This window comes from Schistocerca nitens, chromosome 3 (assembly GCF_023898315.1).
Source record: "Schistocerca nitens isolate TAMUIC-IGC-003100 chromosome 3, iqSchNite1.1, whole genome shotgun sequence".
NCBI lineage: Eukaryota > Metazoa > Arthropoda > Insecta > Orthoptera > Acrididae > Schistocerca > Schistocerca nitens.
Genome location: NC_064616.1, coordinates 407,329,275 through 407,347,598, shown reverse-complemented (window position 1 = coordinate 407,347,598; position 18,324 = coordinate 407,329,275). Strand labels below are relative to the sequence as shown.

Genomic DNA, 18,324 nt, shown 5'->3' with positions numbered 1-18,324 from the left:
ATTTCCACACAAACACGATTACAATGCTCTGGTTGACTACAGTGTACCAGCTCTGCAGCTCTACTGGTGAGAGCCACAGCATTTGCCATAGCCAAGCTACAGCGGTGGTACAATGTAGTTGATCTGAGCAACATAGCCAGTATGTGTGTGTGTGTGTGGGGGGGGGGGGGGCACTCAAATTCAAATCTTTGCCTTTTGTATGTAATATAGCAACTGTTTATGGCATCAACAGCAAAAAACAAAGATTTGAGCTACACATGCAAAAAAATTTTATCTGTCAGGCAGTTGCATAATAGTACAAATTCTGTCACAGAATGAATGGTTTATACTGAAATGAAATACTAAATCTGTAAAATATGGATGAGTGAGCATGATTAAAAAAATTGTTCAAATCAGTGTGCACTCTTCAAAAAATACACACTATTTTTAGTTAAAATGAAAAGGTCATATTCATTCCACACTATGAGCAGGAGGGGCCTCTAAGCATCACAGGGCAACACCTTGAATTTTCTTAGAGCATTATATCAGTGGTGTGGCAGTAAAGATGGAATGTCACTATTAAGTGTTTGGTTTCAACTCACATAGATCCTCCCATAGATGCATCACCTCGACACTGTGCCTTAATAACAAAGTACAAGAATTCAATGAAATTATTCATTATATCACAGTATATTCCACATATCCTACTTAGCTACTCATTGGAAAGCTCAATTGTCTCAGATCTCATGTGCCCCCATTTGACAGCTCTAATGATATGTCCACATGATGCATCTTTCCTTTTTTCCTAGTGCAAATGCATCAGAACAAAAACATATGTGCAAAACTTAGTGAATAGAACATACTGTATGCAAGTGCGCTATCATGTCCACACATTGGCTCACAGTCAAAGTAGTCTGCTGTGCATCCATGTCTTTGCACAGTAATTTGTGCCGTGTTTACTGTCATGAAAGGTGACAAAAACTGCGAAGGCAACTAACGGTCACACAATATTTAAATAACAGAAGTACAGTATAAGACATAAAAAGTGACAGTGATATTTTGTTTGCAAATTTCAGGATACAGTTACAGCAAGGTTTCAGATTTTCTGCTTGGGAAGCTGAGAACTTGTACCTCTAAACAAGACATTCTTATATGTAATGCAATTTCTGCAGTGATAAGGCCGGCAATAATACAGGGTTATTACAAATGATTGAAGCGATTTCACAGCTCTACAATAACTTTATTATTTGAGATATTTTCACAATGCGTTGCACACACATACAAAAACTCAAAAAGTTTTTTTTAGGCATTCACAAATGTTCGATATGTGCCCCTTTAGTGATTCGGCAGACATCAAGCCGATAATCAAGTTCCTCCCACACTCGGCGCAGCATGTCCCCATCAATGAGTTCGAAACCATCATTGATGCGAGCTCGCAGTTCTGGCATGTTTCTTGGTAGAGGAGGTTTAAACACTGAATCTTTCACATAACCCCACAGAAAGAAATCGCATGGGGTTAAGTCGGGAGAGCGTGGAGGCCATGACATGAATTGCTGATCATGATCTCCACCACGACCGATCCATCGGTTTTCTAATCTCCTGTTTAAGAAATGCCGAACATCATGATGGAAGTGCGGTGGAGCACCATCCTGTTGAAAGATGAAGTCGGCACTGTCGGTCTCCAGTTGTGGCATGAGCCAATTTTCCAGCATGTCCAGATACACGTGTCCTGTAACGTTTTTTTCGCAGAAGAAAAAGGGGCCGTTAACTTTAAACCGTGAGATTGCACAAAACACGTTAACTTTTGGTGAATTGCGAATTTGCTGCACGAATGCATGAGGATCTCTACCGCCCAGATTCGCACATTGTGTCTGTTCACTTCACCATTAAGAAAAAATGTTGCTTCATCACTGAAAACAAGTTTCGCACTGAACGCATCCTCTTCCATGAGCTGTTGCAACCGCGCCGAAAATTCAAAGCGTTTGACTTTGTCATCAGGTGTCAGGGCTTGTAGCAATTGTAAACGGTAAGGCTTCTGCTTTAGCCTTTTCCGTAAGATTTTCCAAACCGTCGGCTGTGGTACGTTTAGCTCCCTGCTTGCTTTATTCGTCGACTTCCGCGGGCTACGCGTGAAACTTGCCCGCACGCGTTCAACAGTTTCTTTGCTCACTGCAGGCCGACCTGTTGATTTCCCCTTACAGAGGCATCCAGAAGCTTTAAACTGTGCATACCATCGCCGAATGGAGTTAGCAGTTGGTGGATCTTTGTTGAACTTCGTCCTGAAGTGTCGTAGCACTGTTAAGACTGACTGATGTGAGTGCATTTCAAGCATGACATACGCTTTCTCGGCTCCTGTCGCCATTTTGTCTCACTGCGCTCTCGAGCGCTCTGGCGGCAGAAACCTGAAGTGCGGCTTCAGCCGAACAAAGCTTTACTAGTTTTTCTACGTACCTGTAGTGTGTCGTGACCATATGTCAATGAATGGAGCTACAGTGAATTTATGAAATCGCTTCAATCATTTGTAATAGCCCTGTATTTTGTAAGGCAGCAACTTATATACCAATTTGAGTTATTTATTTCATGTCTCAAATCACAGTATTTCGGTGATTATTCCTGAAACTGAGAAACAGAGTGAAATATAGCAAAGTGGAGTTATTACAATTACTATTATTCTGCTTCTCTTAAATCACAAATTTTTCCCTTTTATCTTTCATCTGAATCTGTTTATATGTACCACTATGTAGGCAGTGCATATGGTACTTAAAATGCCAAAATATTGTACATTCACATAATTTTACTATCCATGTAATAGTGCACAGTCTGCTGATTAAAATGGTACATGTGGTTTTGTTTAAAACCTTGTTAATTAAAAGACATTAGTAATGAAAGCCATTACGGTGGCATGCTATGTAACAATTAGTGTGAGCTAATCAGTAGTTTTGACAGGATCGATATCACTCGTTAGAAAGCTCTAATTTCATACTTTCTAGCAATAAAATTAATTTTTCAAGAAACTAATTTACTTCAAAAATAGCTGTAATTGAAGTCTGGCTACGTCCACAATTACTTTCATCATTTGGGCACTTTAACTCATTTAATTCCCAGGCTTGATGTCATAGTTTTGTTGCCCCAATTTTTCTGAACCAAATAACACTCTTCATTATCCAATTAGGCCAATAATTAAGAATTTAGATAAATAAGCAAAATTTTGAGTCTGGAAACTTTACATGGAATTAAGGAATTCACTTCAGAGCCATACAGTGTGCTTTCCTAAACGCCTATCTTTAAGTTAAAGTAAATCATTGTTGGAAACTACATTAGTAAATTTTCACTCTTAAGCTTTACAAACTAATATTTAACATACAAGATTAAAAAGTATCATTACACCAGTCTATATATATTTCACCCCACCAAAAATCCTCAGTCGGCAACTAATAAGCACACACTCAACATATCTATGAAAGTCCATATCAACATCATTTACTTACTTGGGTTATCTTTGTGAGCTACTATGGTAAAAAGTTAGTCTGCCGCCACACTACACAATGAAATACATATGGGCCCCAGCTGGCTGTTGTCTGCTATGTAGCACAAGAGATTCCCAACCTGGGAAGCAATGTGCTACAACACATGATGCCTTCCAATTTTAACAAATCACATATGAACTAATACATGTGCATGTTTGCACTGTTGGAATGTGAGTGCACACACAAATTTGAAGAGGAAAACGGCATTGTGTGGACGTACCTTAAGGTTAACTCATTGATTTACAGTAATTTAGGAACATGGCAGAAGGATCCTATCTCAACTACTCAAGTACCCTTTACATCATATTTAATCTGATCACACAACAGCATATACAGTTTGGTGGAGCATACAAGATGGACCCTCTCCTTAACTTACATCAGTCTGTGTTCACTGCACCATAATTCAACTCATTTAAGAGGGGCAAAGGATTGACTTAAAAATACAATATCTCTTGCACTATGAGTCATGTGCTAAAACACTATAGTAAAAATCCAGATCAAACCGACTTAATGAATGCAAGTTCCCCTTGAGGTGGTGAGGCACTCACAGACTGAGCGGGACTGGAGGGGCTGCCTGGGTCCAGTGACTAGGCATCGAAATCCATGATATCCTCATCAGTTAGACATGCCAGAAAGATATCTGATGGTGCCTGGGACAGCTTTTGACCCAAACATCACGACCCTTTCACTGCTCCCTTTCCCTTCAAGGATGAGGGAAAGGGGGCATTGAGAGGCACTGTGCTTTTGGGGTGCATTTTTTAGGCTCACTGCGAAAATGCTGCTGGCCTCTTCTGTCATAGCTGCCTGGGTCACTACGTCTTTATTCACTTTGCTTTGGTATGTACACGTGCTGGTGGTGGATAATGATATGCTGGACATTGTTTGTGTCGAAGCATCGACCTTGGGAACAGGTTTCTGCACCAAGAAAGCATAAAAAGTGGGGTTTCATCATCTTATATTCCTTTTTGGCTTTTGCATAGGTGATCCACTTGGTCACTTTTATTTCCTGAATTTTGCATTTCTCAGCAAAAACAGGGCAGTCTCTGCTGCAGGCTGGGTGGCTGCCAAAGCAGTTGAAGCATATTGCCAGAGATGGGTAGTCAGTTCCAGATTCATGGGCTGCCTTTTCACACTTCCCACAAGTTGCTTCACCTCCACAACTCAGCATTTTATGGCCAACCCACTGGCATCTGTAGCACTTTACACGTTTAGGTATGTATGGCCTAACCCAAAATCAGAGGAACCCTGCCATGACGTGTTCTGGCGACGTTCAAGAACTGAAGGTGGCAGTCTATGTTTTTAAGCAATGTGCAGGATAACCAAATGAAGAGCAAACATGGTCATACCCATTTGATTAAACCAAGCTGAACGAAGTCTATCAATTTCGACTTCTTTATATCTCAAGATAACTCTATGTACTGGCTCTACCTTGCACTAATGCTACTGCAGAAAGAGAGATCTCAATCACAAATGATTTATGAATTTATGAAGAGAAGATGTTTAGTGTTGAAGCCATTAAGGAAATAGTTGTAACTAAGTTTGATTTTCAGGATACTTCATGTGTTGATTTTTATAAAATTCCGTTTGAAAACATGAAGCTCCTGAATGACACACATTCTTCTGCAAAATTTAACAAAAAAAGGGTTCCCAGAAACTACCCACAGCTAAACTTCCAGGACAACTGAGATTGAAAAATAAGTAACCAATGTAAACAATAACAATTTTCTACCTTAGTTAAAGACATCATTATATTATTGTGATATGTTGTGCTTGGATGTGAAACAATAAAACAATGAAAGTCCCACATTTTGATTTTGAAAATTGGGCCATCATTTGTTTGGATGAGTTGGTGTGAGTACTCCCCGGCAGTACACCCATCAGATAAGGATTTGATAAGTTTGAGTCTGAAGGTTCCACCTCAGTTCCACAGAAACCTAGGGGAATAAAGGTCCACTCAGACAGCACACAGCTTCCCACTTGAGACATGACTAAAGAATTTCGTTGCTTCTAGAATTTAGAAGGGACAGTCCAAGTATTGCATTTTCACAAAACACTAGTTAATATAGAACTGTGGTGAGTACTAGTAGAGTTGGCTAATTCTTTGATTTGAGATTTGGATTAGGGTTGTTTTCTTCCTCAGGTTGAGAAATTGTTCCAAGAGTCAGATTCAATCAGAATGTACCTGAAGGCTTTCTTTAATCAATTCACAACATGTAGCTACATCCTGTACTAGATATGTACGTCACTAGGTGGCTTATTATGAGTCACAGATGGTGCCAGAATCAGACCTCATATGGGGTGGCAAAACATCATTGCAGATAAAATGTTGTGTTTATGGAACATACAGAAGACCCTTTGAAGTCAGAGAGAGAGAGAGAGAGAGAGAGAGAGAGAGAGAGAGAGAGGAGAGGGGGGAGGGGGGGGGGAAGAAGAAGAAGCAGCAGCAAGCAAGCTACTTACCGGTTTCTTTTCATTTCCCATATTAATGGAGATTCCAGTCTGCAGTCGAGTCTTGGCCTAATACAAATACAACAATATGACATCAAACACTCACAGTATTCAAGAAACGTATAAAACTGTAAAATAACTAATCATAAAAATTCACACTGAAATATCACAAAAACACTGAGGAAGTCATCAACAGCAACAACTATCAAACAAAGTAAGCAACAATTACTGAAATGTAGAGGGACATGTGTCTATGCAAATTATATATATTGAAAAAAGATGTGGAACTGAAAAATCATCCAGCTTTCTGATTCAATTTGTTTTCCAAAGTTGCATAAAAAATACATTTGGGTCACTGAGTTCTCTAGTTTGTATTCGGCTCAGTGATTAAATGGGTAAATGACAGACAACAAATCCAAAGGTCTGGTATCCAATCCTTTGTCTGTTTAAGTATATTTTCATCACTTATCACTCCTTTTATCTCTGGGAAAATGATGATACATGTAAACAACATGTTGCACTGTGGTTTAGAGTGCACATTAATCTGTAGATCCCAATGTAACTGACTGAGTATGTCAGTTCAATAGTCAGAAGAAGCCAAGGGCATATCACCTCCAAAAGGACATCACCTAATAAAACACTATGGTGTTCAAACCAACCTACAGATTGAGGATGGCTTTACTTTCTTACTATTAATAATATTTTCTGCATCTTTATTAAAAGCTGGGACTAAAACCCAGATTGCAAGCACCTGGAAATAACAATATCTTCATGAAGATTGTGATAAAACTATTTCACATTGATCTACTTGAATGTGTCCGCCCCCGGTAGCTCAATGGTCAGCGTGACGGATTGTCAATCCTCTGGGTCCGGGTTCGATTCCTGGCTGGGTCGGGGAATTTTCTCTGCCCAGGGATTGGGTGTTGTGCTGTCATCATCATCATCCTCTCATCCTCATTGACTGCAGGTTGCCGAAGTGGCGTCAAATTGAAAGACCGGCACCTGGCGAACGGTCTGCCCGACGGGGGCCCCTAGTCATTCGATTAAATAAAAACTTGAATGTGATCCGTGGTAAGTCACTTACACTGCACCAGATAAAGCGTGAGTAGGATTAAGAATAACCTTATATCAAGCAGCACAACAGCAATCTTATTTGAAACGTACAACTGGTACAGTTTTTAAGATAGATGAATCTATTGGATAAAAAATCATCTTAGCACACCTCGAACCAGTGTCTCATATTTACACCTTGATTCCCATCAGGAAATTATCCATCAAACAACCAGGACCTAAAGTGCAAATATCAACTCCTAATTGTTTTTTTTTTTTTTTTCTTTTTCCCCTGTATTTACTGTGTGGGGCCTCTAAGCGTTTACTGTTTCACACATTGTTCATATTACAAAACTTATAACATAACATTCCCCAGACCTCTAAATTTCATTTTCTCTTTTTGACTACATGTCTTACTAAACCTATGTCATATTACAGATGATTTTATCTCGTTTATTTATTTATTTCTCCCTTTTATCCATAGTATCACTGAGTGCTACAGGTACTGGACATGCCAGATACATTGAAATTTTACAGAATGTTTGTGTTACTAATTCCTTAAATTATGTGTAGTAAGGGAAAGGCAACCACTCACATGCTGTGGATCGGTGTGCGGTGCAGAAACTCATAACAGAAAACAGCATTCACACTAGCTTTCGAGCACTAGTTCTTTTTCTAGCAATAGTATATACATTCTCACACAGACACCCAAATGCACACTCACGCATCCACAACATGACTAATCACGGCCACGGGAGCATGCGTTGGAGTCTCTGTGTGGTTGTGTGTGTGTGTGTGTGTGTGTAAATGAGTGTACTATTGATAGAAAAAGAGCTAGAGCTTGAAAACTAGTGTGAATAATGTTTTGTGTTATGTATTTCTGTGCTCCATGCATTGATTTGCTATGAGTAAGTGGTTGCATTTCCCTAATTTCACATATTGCTCCATCCAGAAATTTCCATTATTGTTATAATACCTTAAATTGCTACACTATTTAAACTCTATCATAATTCTAAATCTACTATTAGCACTCAGCTTGTACATCTAAATAAACCATATATGAACAGGAAACTCAACCCAAAGCAGTACTTTACTATGAACAGGAAACTGAACCCAAAGCAGTACTTTACAAGTCCATATATTCACTGACTGAGTAGAAGCAGTGGCTCTGTAAATATGAATGTACAGATTTGTTTAAAGAGCTTCATATCCATGATGTTTTTTTTTATATTGTCAAGGAATTTGGTAAAAAGCTTCAAACCGATGTGAAATGTCCCTTTTGGCACTGTTCAGTATGGATGTGAGTTGTGTTTTTGTTCAGTCAGATATTATATTTGTGAACATCACAGCATCTTTGCAGTCATTTTGTCTTTGTAAATTACATGTACATCAAGAAATAGGAGTGCTTCACTGGTAGCTGTGAGAGGCAGTTAATGTAATGTAATGGATATAAGTACTTTTAGCATAGAGGGTATTATAGAACTTGCAGCAATTAATTACAAGTGGAGAAAAGAGAAATTAGCCTTGATATTTTCTTTGAAATTTTGAATGACCTTCTTGTTGACATATTTACTTTCATTATTGCTTCAGTGAATCAAATCCAGTACTGACCTTGTCAATTATGACAGCAATAAATATGAAAAGTAACTGGATCTTGAAGTGAAAACAGCAGGTGAGAAACCTGAGACTTTTTCAATGTTCAATCCTAAAGGATTGCAATAATTACAGTCTAGACTAAGAGTAGAACTTAGGAACTATCAAGATTATTATGAAGATCTACAATTAGAAACTGCAAGTATGAGGGGTGGGAACTTTAATAGTGGCAACTATTTATTTACAGCTCGTACAAAATAGATATGTGTTTCAAAGTTTTACTAACTTTCAAAGTAATCACCAGCTCATCAGATGCAAATAGCTTAAAATATTCATTGCCCAGATGGCAACATGTTTAAGGTTTAAAGCTATACTGAACATTGTGTATAACCCATCACCAGCGATGTGGAAGTCATAGGATACTCTTAGCAGTGCCAGTTGTGTTGACAGTTCGAGCGGCGCGGTCTATTGCCCAACAAATTTGTACCAGTTCTGAAGTGAATGCTGTGAAGTGTTTCCTTCCATTTAGAAATCAAGATGATCTCACTAGGGCTTAAGTCAGGGAAGTGCAGTAGGTGGTATAGCACTTACCAGCCCCATCAGTCAAACAAATCAGTAACAGCTTGCACTGTATGTGGTTGAGCATTGTCCTGCAAAACAATGGTCAGGTCCTGCAGAAAGTGTCATCACTTCTGTCTCTAAGCTGGTCGTAGGTTGTGTTCCGAAAAAATGAACAGCATAGACACAGAAGTGATGACACTTTCTGCAGGACCTGACCATCATTTTGCAGGACAATGCTCAAGCACATACAGCGCAAGCTGTTACTGATTTGTTTGACTGATGGGCTGCTAAGTGCTATACCACACCTACTGCATTCCCCTGACTTATGCCCTCATGAGTTCAACTTAATTTCTAAACTGAAGGAACCACTTCACAGCATTTGCTTCAGAACTGCTACAAATTCGTTGGGCAACAGACTGCGCCACTCGAACTGTCAACACAACTGGCAATGCTATGAGTATCCTACGTCTTCCACATCGCTGGCAACAGGTTATACACAATGCTGGTGACTACTTTGAAGTCAGTAAAACTTTGAAACACGTATCTATTTTGTACGAGCTGTTAATAAATAGTTGCCACTATTAAAGTTCCAACCCTTGTACATATGTAGCCTTGATGTTAAGAAACTCAAGCAACACTGACATTGCTGTTTGGGAAGTTATGTATAGTTTTAGGATTTGCAAGGACAAATTAGTTAGTGATCTTACCGTAAACGATAAAGGAAGTGCTATCAGATGCCAATATCAGACTTCATATGCTTTTAGTGAGTACCTGTCTTCTGTTGGAAAAACCATCAATGACTTCTTCAACAATATAAAGTATAGATATACGAGCATTCCAGGAAAAGAAGACTTACACTTGGCCCCAATGTCAGTGAGATAAAATACATAGTCAGTTCACTAAAAAATTCAAAATTAGTAGTCTATGATAAGCTGTTTATCAGCACATTAAATAGATGCATAGACAACATGTCTGATGTCATGGTCACAGCAGCAAATAATTTAATTGCACAAGGTAGTTTCCAAGACAATCTAAAAATACCATAAGGAGGAAAAGTGTGTCAGTTTTGCGTGTACACTAATTGTTTAATAACTTACAAATGGAAATTGCAAAAAATGTAGTACAACAGAACATAAAAATTAAACTAGCATCTATAAAACAGTAAACAGAATATTATTCCAAGACTCTGTTTATCAGTACTTGCACAAGAGATCGAGTTTCAAAATCAGTAAGAGGTATGGCATACCCACAATAATTTTTAAAAAGTGTGCCTAGATTATAATGGCTCTTGAGCAACTCTCCTCTGCAAGCTGGTACTTTTCCTGGGTATTTTAAAACAGCCAAAGTCATTCAAACATTCAAAAATGGTGTAAAATATAACACGGATAACTGTAGGCCCACTATTACTTTGTCCAGTAAATCCAGTATAGAGAAAACTATGTGTAAAAACTCATAACCTACTTAGATAATAATAATAGACTTCTCACCATATAGCAGAGATGCTGAGTCGCAGATAGGAACAACAAAAAGACTATCACAGTTAAAACTTTCTGCCATTAAGGCCTTTGTCAACACTAGAAAACCAGTGGTTTCAGTTGCCTGAGACTGCAGTCATGTGTATGAGTTGCATTTGTGTGTGTGTGTGTGTGTGTGTGTGTGTGTGTGTGTGTGTGTGTGTGTGTGTGTGTAGTGTGTAGTGTTGACAGAGGCCTTAATGGCTGAAAGCTTTAATTGTGAGAGTCTTTTTGTTGTGCCTATCTGCAACTCAGCATCTCCGCTATATGGCGAATAGCAACTTTCCTTCTCATAATACTGTTACATTCCAGCCTGGATTTTCCATTGTTAAATAATATACTTCTGGGTCACAGCATGGCTTCAGAAGTTCAAAGTCAACACAGAGAGCAATATATGAATACCTCAATAGTGCAGTAAATCTAACTGACAATAAACGGTTGACAATGGGACTATTATTAGATTTGTGAAGATTTTGACCTGGTTGATCACAAAAGACTTTTTTTGTGCAAGGATTGAACATTACGGAATTTGGGATCTGTTTCCAGAATTTGATGTACATGCCATTGGAAGAGTTTATTTTTTAAAGTAATATTGTGTACATAAACATGAAACACTTACATTGTGACATAAACCAGCACAATATTAGATAAGAATCAAAATAGTATGTAAATAACCACAGAAGAGCACTATATGTCAAATTCACTTCATGCTGGGCTGAAGCCAGCCAATGCTCTTCCTCAAAATCCCACTGGCTTTCCTAGTAACACATTTAAAGACCTACTTAAAGTAATTTTAACAGAACATTCATTTCACTATCTAGATGAGTTCTTCACCTTCACCTTCATGCAAAACAAACAGAAATATTCTCCTCTTGTAAGTATTTCGGTTCATAGTATTATGCAACTTGCAAGCAATTTAATTATGATAAAAAGACTTACTCTCTTTCTTATGTTAACAAAAATAAAGTGTATTAAAAACATAATCTATATAATTATGATAAAAAGAGTTACACTTTCTTATGTTAACAAAAATAATGTGTATTAAAATGTAAAATTTATTTTTAAACTTGAAACTATATTTTACAAATTCAGTATTCCTATCTATGATATTCAGAATAATATCTTTTTCGATTTCCTGAAATTGTATTACCCCCTTGTTCATGTTCATATTATTATTATTATTATTATTATTATTACAAATACATGCCAGAAAAAGTGCATTAGATGCTGTTAAAACAGATTTGCATGATTGTCTTCTTTTACTTTCATTTGTGATTTTAAAGTCCATGTTCTGCATCCTCAAAGTGCTGAGAGATACTTAAAGAGTTGGCCTTGAATAGTATATCATAATGTAGGTAGACCTAGTTGTAGTCATAGTAAGGATTCATAATTATTTCCATACTGGTGCAAGGTTCAGAGCTCCCAAGACATCTCTACCAAAGGTACCACTAATGTACCCAATATGCTTAATCCATTTTAAATCATCTTGCAGCCATGTGCCTAGGAATTTTGTTTCTGTGCTATTTAACAAAGTTTAATTATTACTTTAAACAGTAAGTTTAAGGGGATCTCTATTTTGATGATAATAGAAAATCAGTATGATAGACTCATTATTGATTTGCTTCGTGACACAAGTTCACAGATTTCTGTAACTCCCCACAATTCTTGCACCTAGAGCTGTTGTATCGTCTGCAAATAAGACAGTTTTGGGTGTCTCCACAATTAGACTCAGATCATTATTGCATGGGAGAAACAGGTGCGGATCCCATAACTGAGACCTGGGGTACCCCATACTTGTTCGTATTCTCACTTGCTAGCATTTCAGTGGGTGCCTCAGACTTTTGATTATTGTACCTCACCAATACCAGTTGCTTTTGAATACTGTTAATCAATTAAGTCTTTAATTAATTTTGAATACATTGTGGGAGTGGACAGTGATCAATGTGTTACAAATATTTACTATCAAAAACAGTTTTTATCACAATTTATTTATTGCGGTGACCGGTTTCGACCACTACTGTGGTCATTTTCAGGCCAATGAGTAAGAACCTCCTTCTGGTGGTAAATCACTACAGAATTACCATCAGAAGGAAGTTCTTACTCACTGGTCTGGAGATGACCACAGTCGTGGTCGAAATCGGTCACCGTAATAAATAAATTGTCATTAAGACTGTTTTTGTCAGTAAAAATTAAGTCCTTCCGTATTACTTAGAATCAGCTGATTATTTCTTTACAATGTGTTTGGAAGCATAACAACAAAAATAAAATAACAACAACAATAATAAAATTTATTCAGCATTGAACAGTCAATACAGCCTGTAGAACAAAAAAGATTTCAGGACATCATATAGGACATTCTTCAGTATGTGAGTTAATTATAAGAAAAAGGAATGAACATTATTAGTGTGTCACAATTTCTCCTATTTTTCTAAAGCGTTTGGAATAAAAAAAATAGTGAAGGGCTTCATTGACAAAAATGGTATACTATCTCACCTTGGGTTTAAATACGTTAATAAAATGGCAAATATTTTGGAAGCAAAACAGTGCACTAGAGGTATATTTATAGATCTGTAAAAGGCTATTGACCCAATGCGATCATAAAATATTACTGATAAAAACTGCAGTATCATATCAGAGGACTGACAAACAAATGGATTGCATCATTCCTAAGCAGTCACTTACAGAAGGCCAGTATGATGTACACAGACAAGGAAATGAATTTAGTAACTGAAATTCTATCTGGCAGTAAAAGAGTCAAGAAAGGTGTTCCTCAGGATTCAGTCATGGGACTTCTGCAATTCCTCCTGTATATCAATGACTAAGCCTGAGTGTAGATGCTCATGGCACAACAGTACTTGTCAAAGGGGACAACTCAGTGGCAGCACAGGAACCAGTGAACCTGTGAACTTGGTTGCTGAACAATTCAGCAAGTGGGCTATAAATAACAGACTATCAACACTAAAAAGAATGTTTCCATGAACTTCCGCACCACACAAAACGCAAACCTGTCTCAACCACTTGTAACAGTAAATAACTAACTAGTAGAAAGTAACACTGAATTGAAATTCCTGGATCTGTGGTTACAAGATAATCTGAAATTGAATAAACATATTGATCAGGTAAACATTGAAATAAGTACTGGTTGCCATGCACAGAGTGCACTACAAGCATGTACTACCCAAAAATAGTAAAAGGCGAACTTATGATATGGTGTGATATTCTGGAGTAATTTCCAGCTCTCCTTTACACTTTCAGAATCAAGAAGAGAGCCGTGAGGATCATTAGCAGTAGCAAAACTAGTGAGTCTTGTAATCTTGTTTGCAGAAATCTGGGGATCCTAGCACTGCATGGCTTATACTTACTTGAACTGCAAAATTCCTGAAAACCACACAGTGCCAAGAAAATGCTGACCTAACAAAAACAGTAAATTCCACAAATATTACACTATAATAAATTCAAACCTGTACAACTTTGTCAAAAGAGAGCATTCTACATAAGTGTTCTGTTGCTGAATAAGCTCCCTAGAAGTACATATAAAGTCTGTTGAAGACAATAAACAATTTTGTAAAACTGTGATGTTGTTTACTATTTAGTGAAGTCATCAGAAGGTGAAAACCAATTGCAAAATGATTTAGACAAGATATCTGTGTGGTGCAAAAAGTGGCAATTGACTCTAAATAATGAAAAGTGAGAGTTCGTCCACATGACTACTAATAGGAATTCCAGTTACATGACAAATCATACAAATCTAAAGGCTGTAAGTTCAACTAAATACCTAGAGATTACAGTTATGAACAAATTAAATTTGAATTATCACATAGAAAATGTTGTGAGGAAAGCGAACCAAAGACTTCATTTTACTGGCAGTACACTTAGAAGTTGCAACAGATACACTAAAGAGACTGCCTATCCTACATGTCCATCAGCTTCTGGAGCATTGTTGCAAAGTATAGGATCCTAACCAAACAGGATTGATGTAGAGAGCATCAGAAAAGTTCAAAGAAGGTTAATTCATTTTGTATTATCACGAAATAGGTTAGAGAGTGTCACAGATATAATACGCGGTTTGGGGTGGCAATCATTAAAACAAAGACTTTTTATTGTGCTGGGATCTTTTCACAAAATTTCAATCATCAGTTTTTTCTTCCAAATGTGAAAACATTGTATTGATGCCCACCTATATAGGCAGAAATGATGAGTGTAATAAGAGATTTCAGTGCTTGTATGGAGAATGTAGGTGTTTGTTTTTCCAGTGCACTGTTCAGGAGCAGAACAGTAGAGGAATCATCTGAAAGTGGTTTGATGAACTGTCTGCCAGGCATTTGAGTGCGAACTGCAGAGCATATGCATATATGTAGATGTAGAAGTCTGATTTGCTGTATCACTACATGTCTCTACATAAGAATAACTAGAATAGAAAATGCTCTTGTTATGATTAAGTGCAGTGGATGCACTATTGAGTGAAGCAAACCTTATACAAACCTGTTGCACTTGATCGTAAACTGTAATATACCCATTGTAAATTTTAACAATTTGTCCAGCATCTGTAGCACACACTGTTAATACAGATCATACGGATCAAATAAACAAATCTGTAAACATATGAATTGCAGTTTATTTTTGTCTTTTAATTTGGCGGTAGGAAAGACTGTTAAATTTTTAGGAAGGGCATTGTCTAGCTTCAGCCCAGCATGACATGCTTTTTTTCATATAATGCTGATCTATAGCTATTTACTTGGTGTTTCTTTCCAGTAGTATTTTGGTGAAAGTCACAGGTTAAATTTGGTTTCATTGTTTTCACAAGCAATATCAGTTTTATAATGTATACACTCATAATGGTAAACATGCCTAATTTTGAAAAAGTTTATGACGTGATTCTCTCTGTTTCATACTACAAACAATTTTGGTAGCTATTTTCTGCAATGTGTGTGATGTATTTGTTTTTATTGTTTCGCCCATACTTCTACTCCATAGTTCAAGTTGGTTTAGAACAATAAATGATATGCAATTTTTAGCACATATATATCTTCTGACTTTGCTATGTTTTTAGATAGCTTATAGCATAATGAATTAGTTCGCATTGCATTTAAAGATTATCTCAGACTGTAATCCCAAAGAATCTTATCCAGTTTTTTCTTTTTTACAGAATCGTTTCCTATGAATTATTTGATACCGAACTCCAATTTTTTTTGTGTAAATTCCATAATTTCACTCATTGTAACACTAACATTTAGGTGGCTTTAACTGAAACACTGGACTTTTTCATTCGTAACATTCTTATGCTGTACTACTAGATTGCCATAGGCATTGTATTTTTACACAATAGATGTATCATCTACATACAGTATATTTTTTAGAGTTAGGAGAACAGTACTTTATATTACTATTGTCAATTATGAAGAGGAGGGAACTCAAAATAGAAACTTGAGTCACTCTGTATTTGACATTGGTAAATTTTTTATTTGAATGACCCACTGTTCATTTTAAGCAGCATACATTTTTTTCTTGTCGCTCATATACAATTATACTAATTCATAGCCAGTTCTATTAACACTAAAGTCCCATATCTTGTCTGGTAATATACTGATATTATCATAATTTTTTTATCGAGGAACACTTCAGTAACAAATTGCTTGTTCCATATTGCATTATTATTTCATCTATTAAGTGTGCTGCATCTGCTGAAGTTGACTTATTTTTTTATAAAGCCATACTGATTTTCAAATATTAGATTGTGTTGACTCAAGAATGTCATTAGTCTAGTGTAAATAACTTTCTCAATCACTTTAGAAGATGTAGGTAAGATTGAGATGAGGACATAGTTTCACATTTATCACATTTCTTGTAAATCGTGGCAACTTATGCTATTTTTCGACTGTCTTGGAAACTACCTTATGCAATTAAATTATTTGCTGCTGTGACCATGACATCAGACATGTTGTCTATGCACCCATTTAATGTGCTGATAAACAGCTTATCATAGACTACTAATTTTGAATTTTTTAGTGAACTGACTATGTATTTTATCTCACTGACATTGGGGCCAAGTGTAAGTCTTCTTTTCCTGGAATGCTCGTATATCTACACTTTATATTGTTGAAGAAGTCATTGATGGTTTTTCCAACAGAAGACAGGTACTCACTAAAAGCATATGAAGTCTGATATTGGCATCTGATAGCACTTCCTTTATCGTTTACGGTAAGATCACTAACTAATTTGTCCTTGCAAATCCTAAAACTATACATAACTTCCCAAACAGCAATGTCAGTGTTGCTTGAGTTTCTTAACATCAAGGCTACATATGTACAAGGGTTGGAACTTTAATAGTGGCAACTATTTATTAACAGCTCGTACAAAATAGATACGTGTTTCAAAGTTTTACTGACTTCAAAGTAGTCACCAGCATTGTGTATAACCTGTTGCCAGCGATGTGGAAGACGTAGGATACTCATAGCATTGCCAGTTGTGTTGACAGTTCGAGTGGCGCAGTCTGTTGCCCAACGAATTTGTAGCAGTTCTGAAGCAAATGCTGTGAAGTGGTTCCTTCAGTTTAGAAATTAAGTTGAACTCATGAGGGCATAAGTCAGGGGAATGCAGTAGGTGTGGTATAGCACTTAGCAGCCCATCAGTCAAACAAATCAGTAACAGCTTGCGCTGTATGTGCTTGAGCATTGTCCTGCAAAATGATGGTCAGGTCCTGCAGAAAGTGTCATCACTTCTGTGTCTATGCTGTTCATTTTTTCGGAACACAACCTACGACCAGCTTAGAGACAGAAGTGATGACACTTTCTGCAGGACCTGACCATTGTTTTGCAGGACAATGCTCAACCACATACAGTGCAAGCTGTTACTGATTTGTTTGACTGATGGGGCTGGTAAGTGCTATACCACCTACTGCACTTCCCTGACTTAAGCCCTAGTGAGATCATCTTGATTTCTAAATGGAAGGAAACACTTCACAGCATTCACTTCAGAACTGCTACAAATTTGTTGGGCAATAGACCGCGCCGCTCGAACTGTCAACACAACTGGCACTGCTAAGAGTATCCTACGACTTCCACATCGCTAGTGATGGAGGAGGAGGAGGAGGAAATTAGTGTTTAACGTCCCGTCGACAACCAGGTCATTAGAGACGGAGCGCAAGCTCGGGTGAGGGAAGGATGGGGAAGGAAATCGGCCGTGCCCTTTCAAAGGAACCATCCCGGCATTTGCCTGAAGCGATTTAGGGAAATCACGGAAAACCTAAATTAGGATGGCCGGAGACAGGATTGAACCGTCGTCCTCCCGAATGCGAGTCCAGTGTGCTAACCACTGCGCCACGCTGGTGATGGGTTATACACAATGTTCAGTATAGCTTTAAACCTTAAACATGTTACCATCTGGGCAATGAATATTTCAAGCTATTTGCACCTGATGAGCAAAATCAGTAACAAATCAAACAAAACACTAACTGTGGCGGTTTTATCTATGCATTGACGGCTATCGTTTGCTGCGTCCATAGCAGTTGATGGCAGCATTTGCCAACTTATTAAACAGGTTTGCAACTGTTTAAGGACTGCTTATGTTATTATTGTAAGGTGTTCATGTAATACTTGCTGAAGTGTTATTTTTTTCTCAAAGTATTCTTATAAAATTTCACATAGATTAAATGA

At 37.4% G+C, this 18,324-nt stretch overlaps 1 protein-coding gene across 3 annotated transcripts in view; it reads right to left on the bottom strand.

Moving 5' to 3' along the window:
- LOC126248344 (Bardet-Biedl syndrome 2 protein homolog) overlaps positions 1 to 18,324 on the bottom strand; it is a 173,837-nt gene that overhangs the window by 46,286 nt on the left and 109,227 nt on the right. For all 3 annotated transcript variants that reach the window (XR_007545462.1, XR_007545463.1, XM_049949253.1), the window contains one exon: positions 5,967 to 6,023. Coding sequence is in view for 1 of the 3 variants with exons in the window: in XM_049949253.1 (XP_049805210.1) it covers positions 5,967 to 6,023 (57 nt within the window). In the remaining 2 variants the exon portion in view is untranslated. The remainder of the gene's footprint in view (positions 1 to 5,966; positions 6,024 to 18,324) is intronic.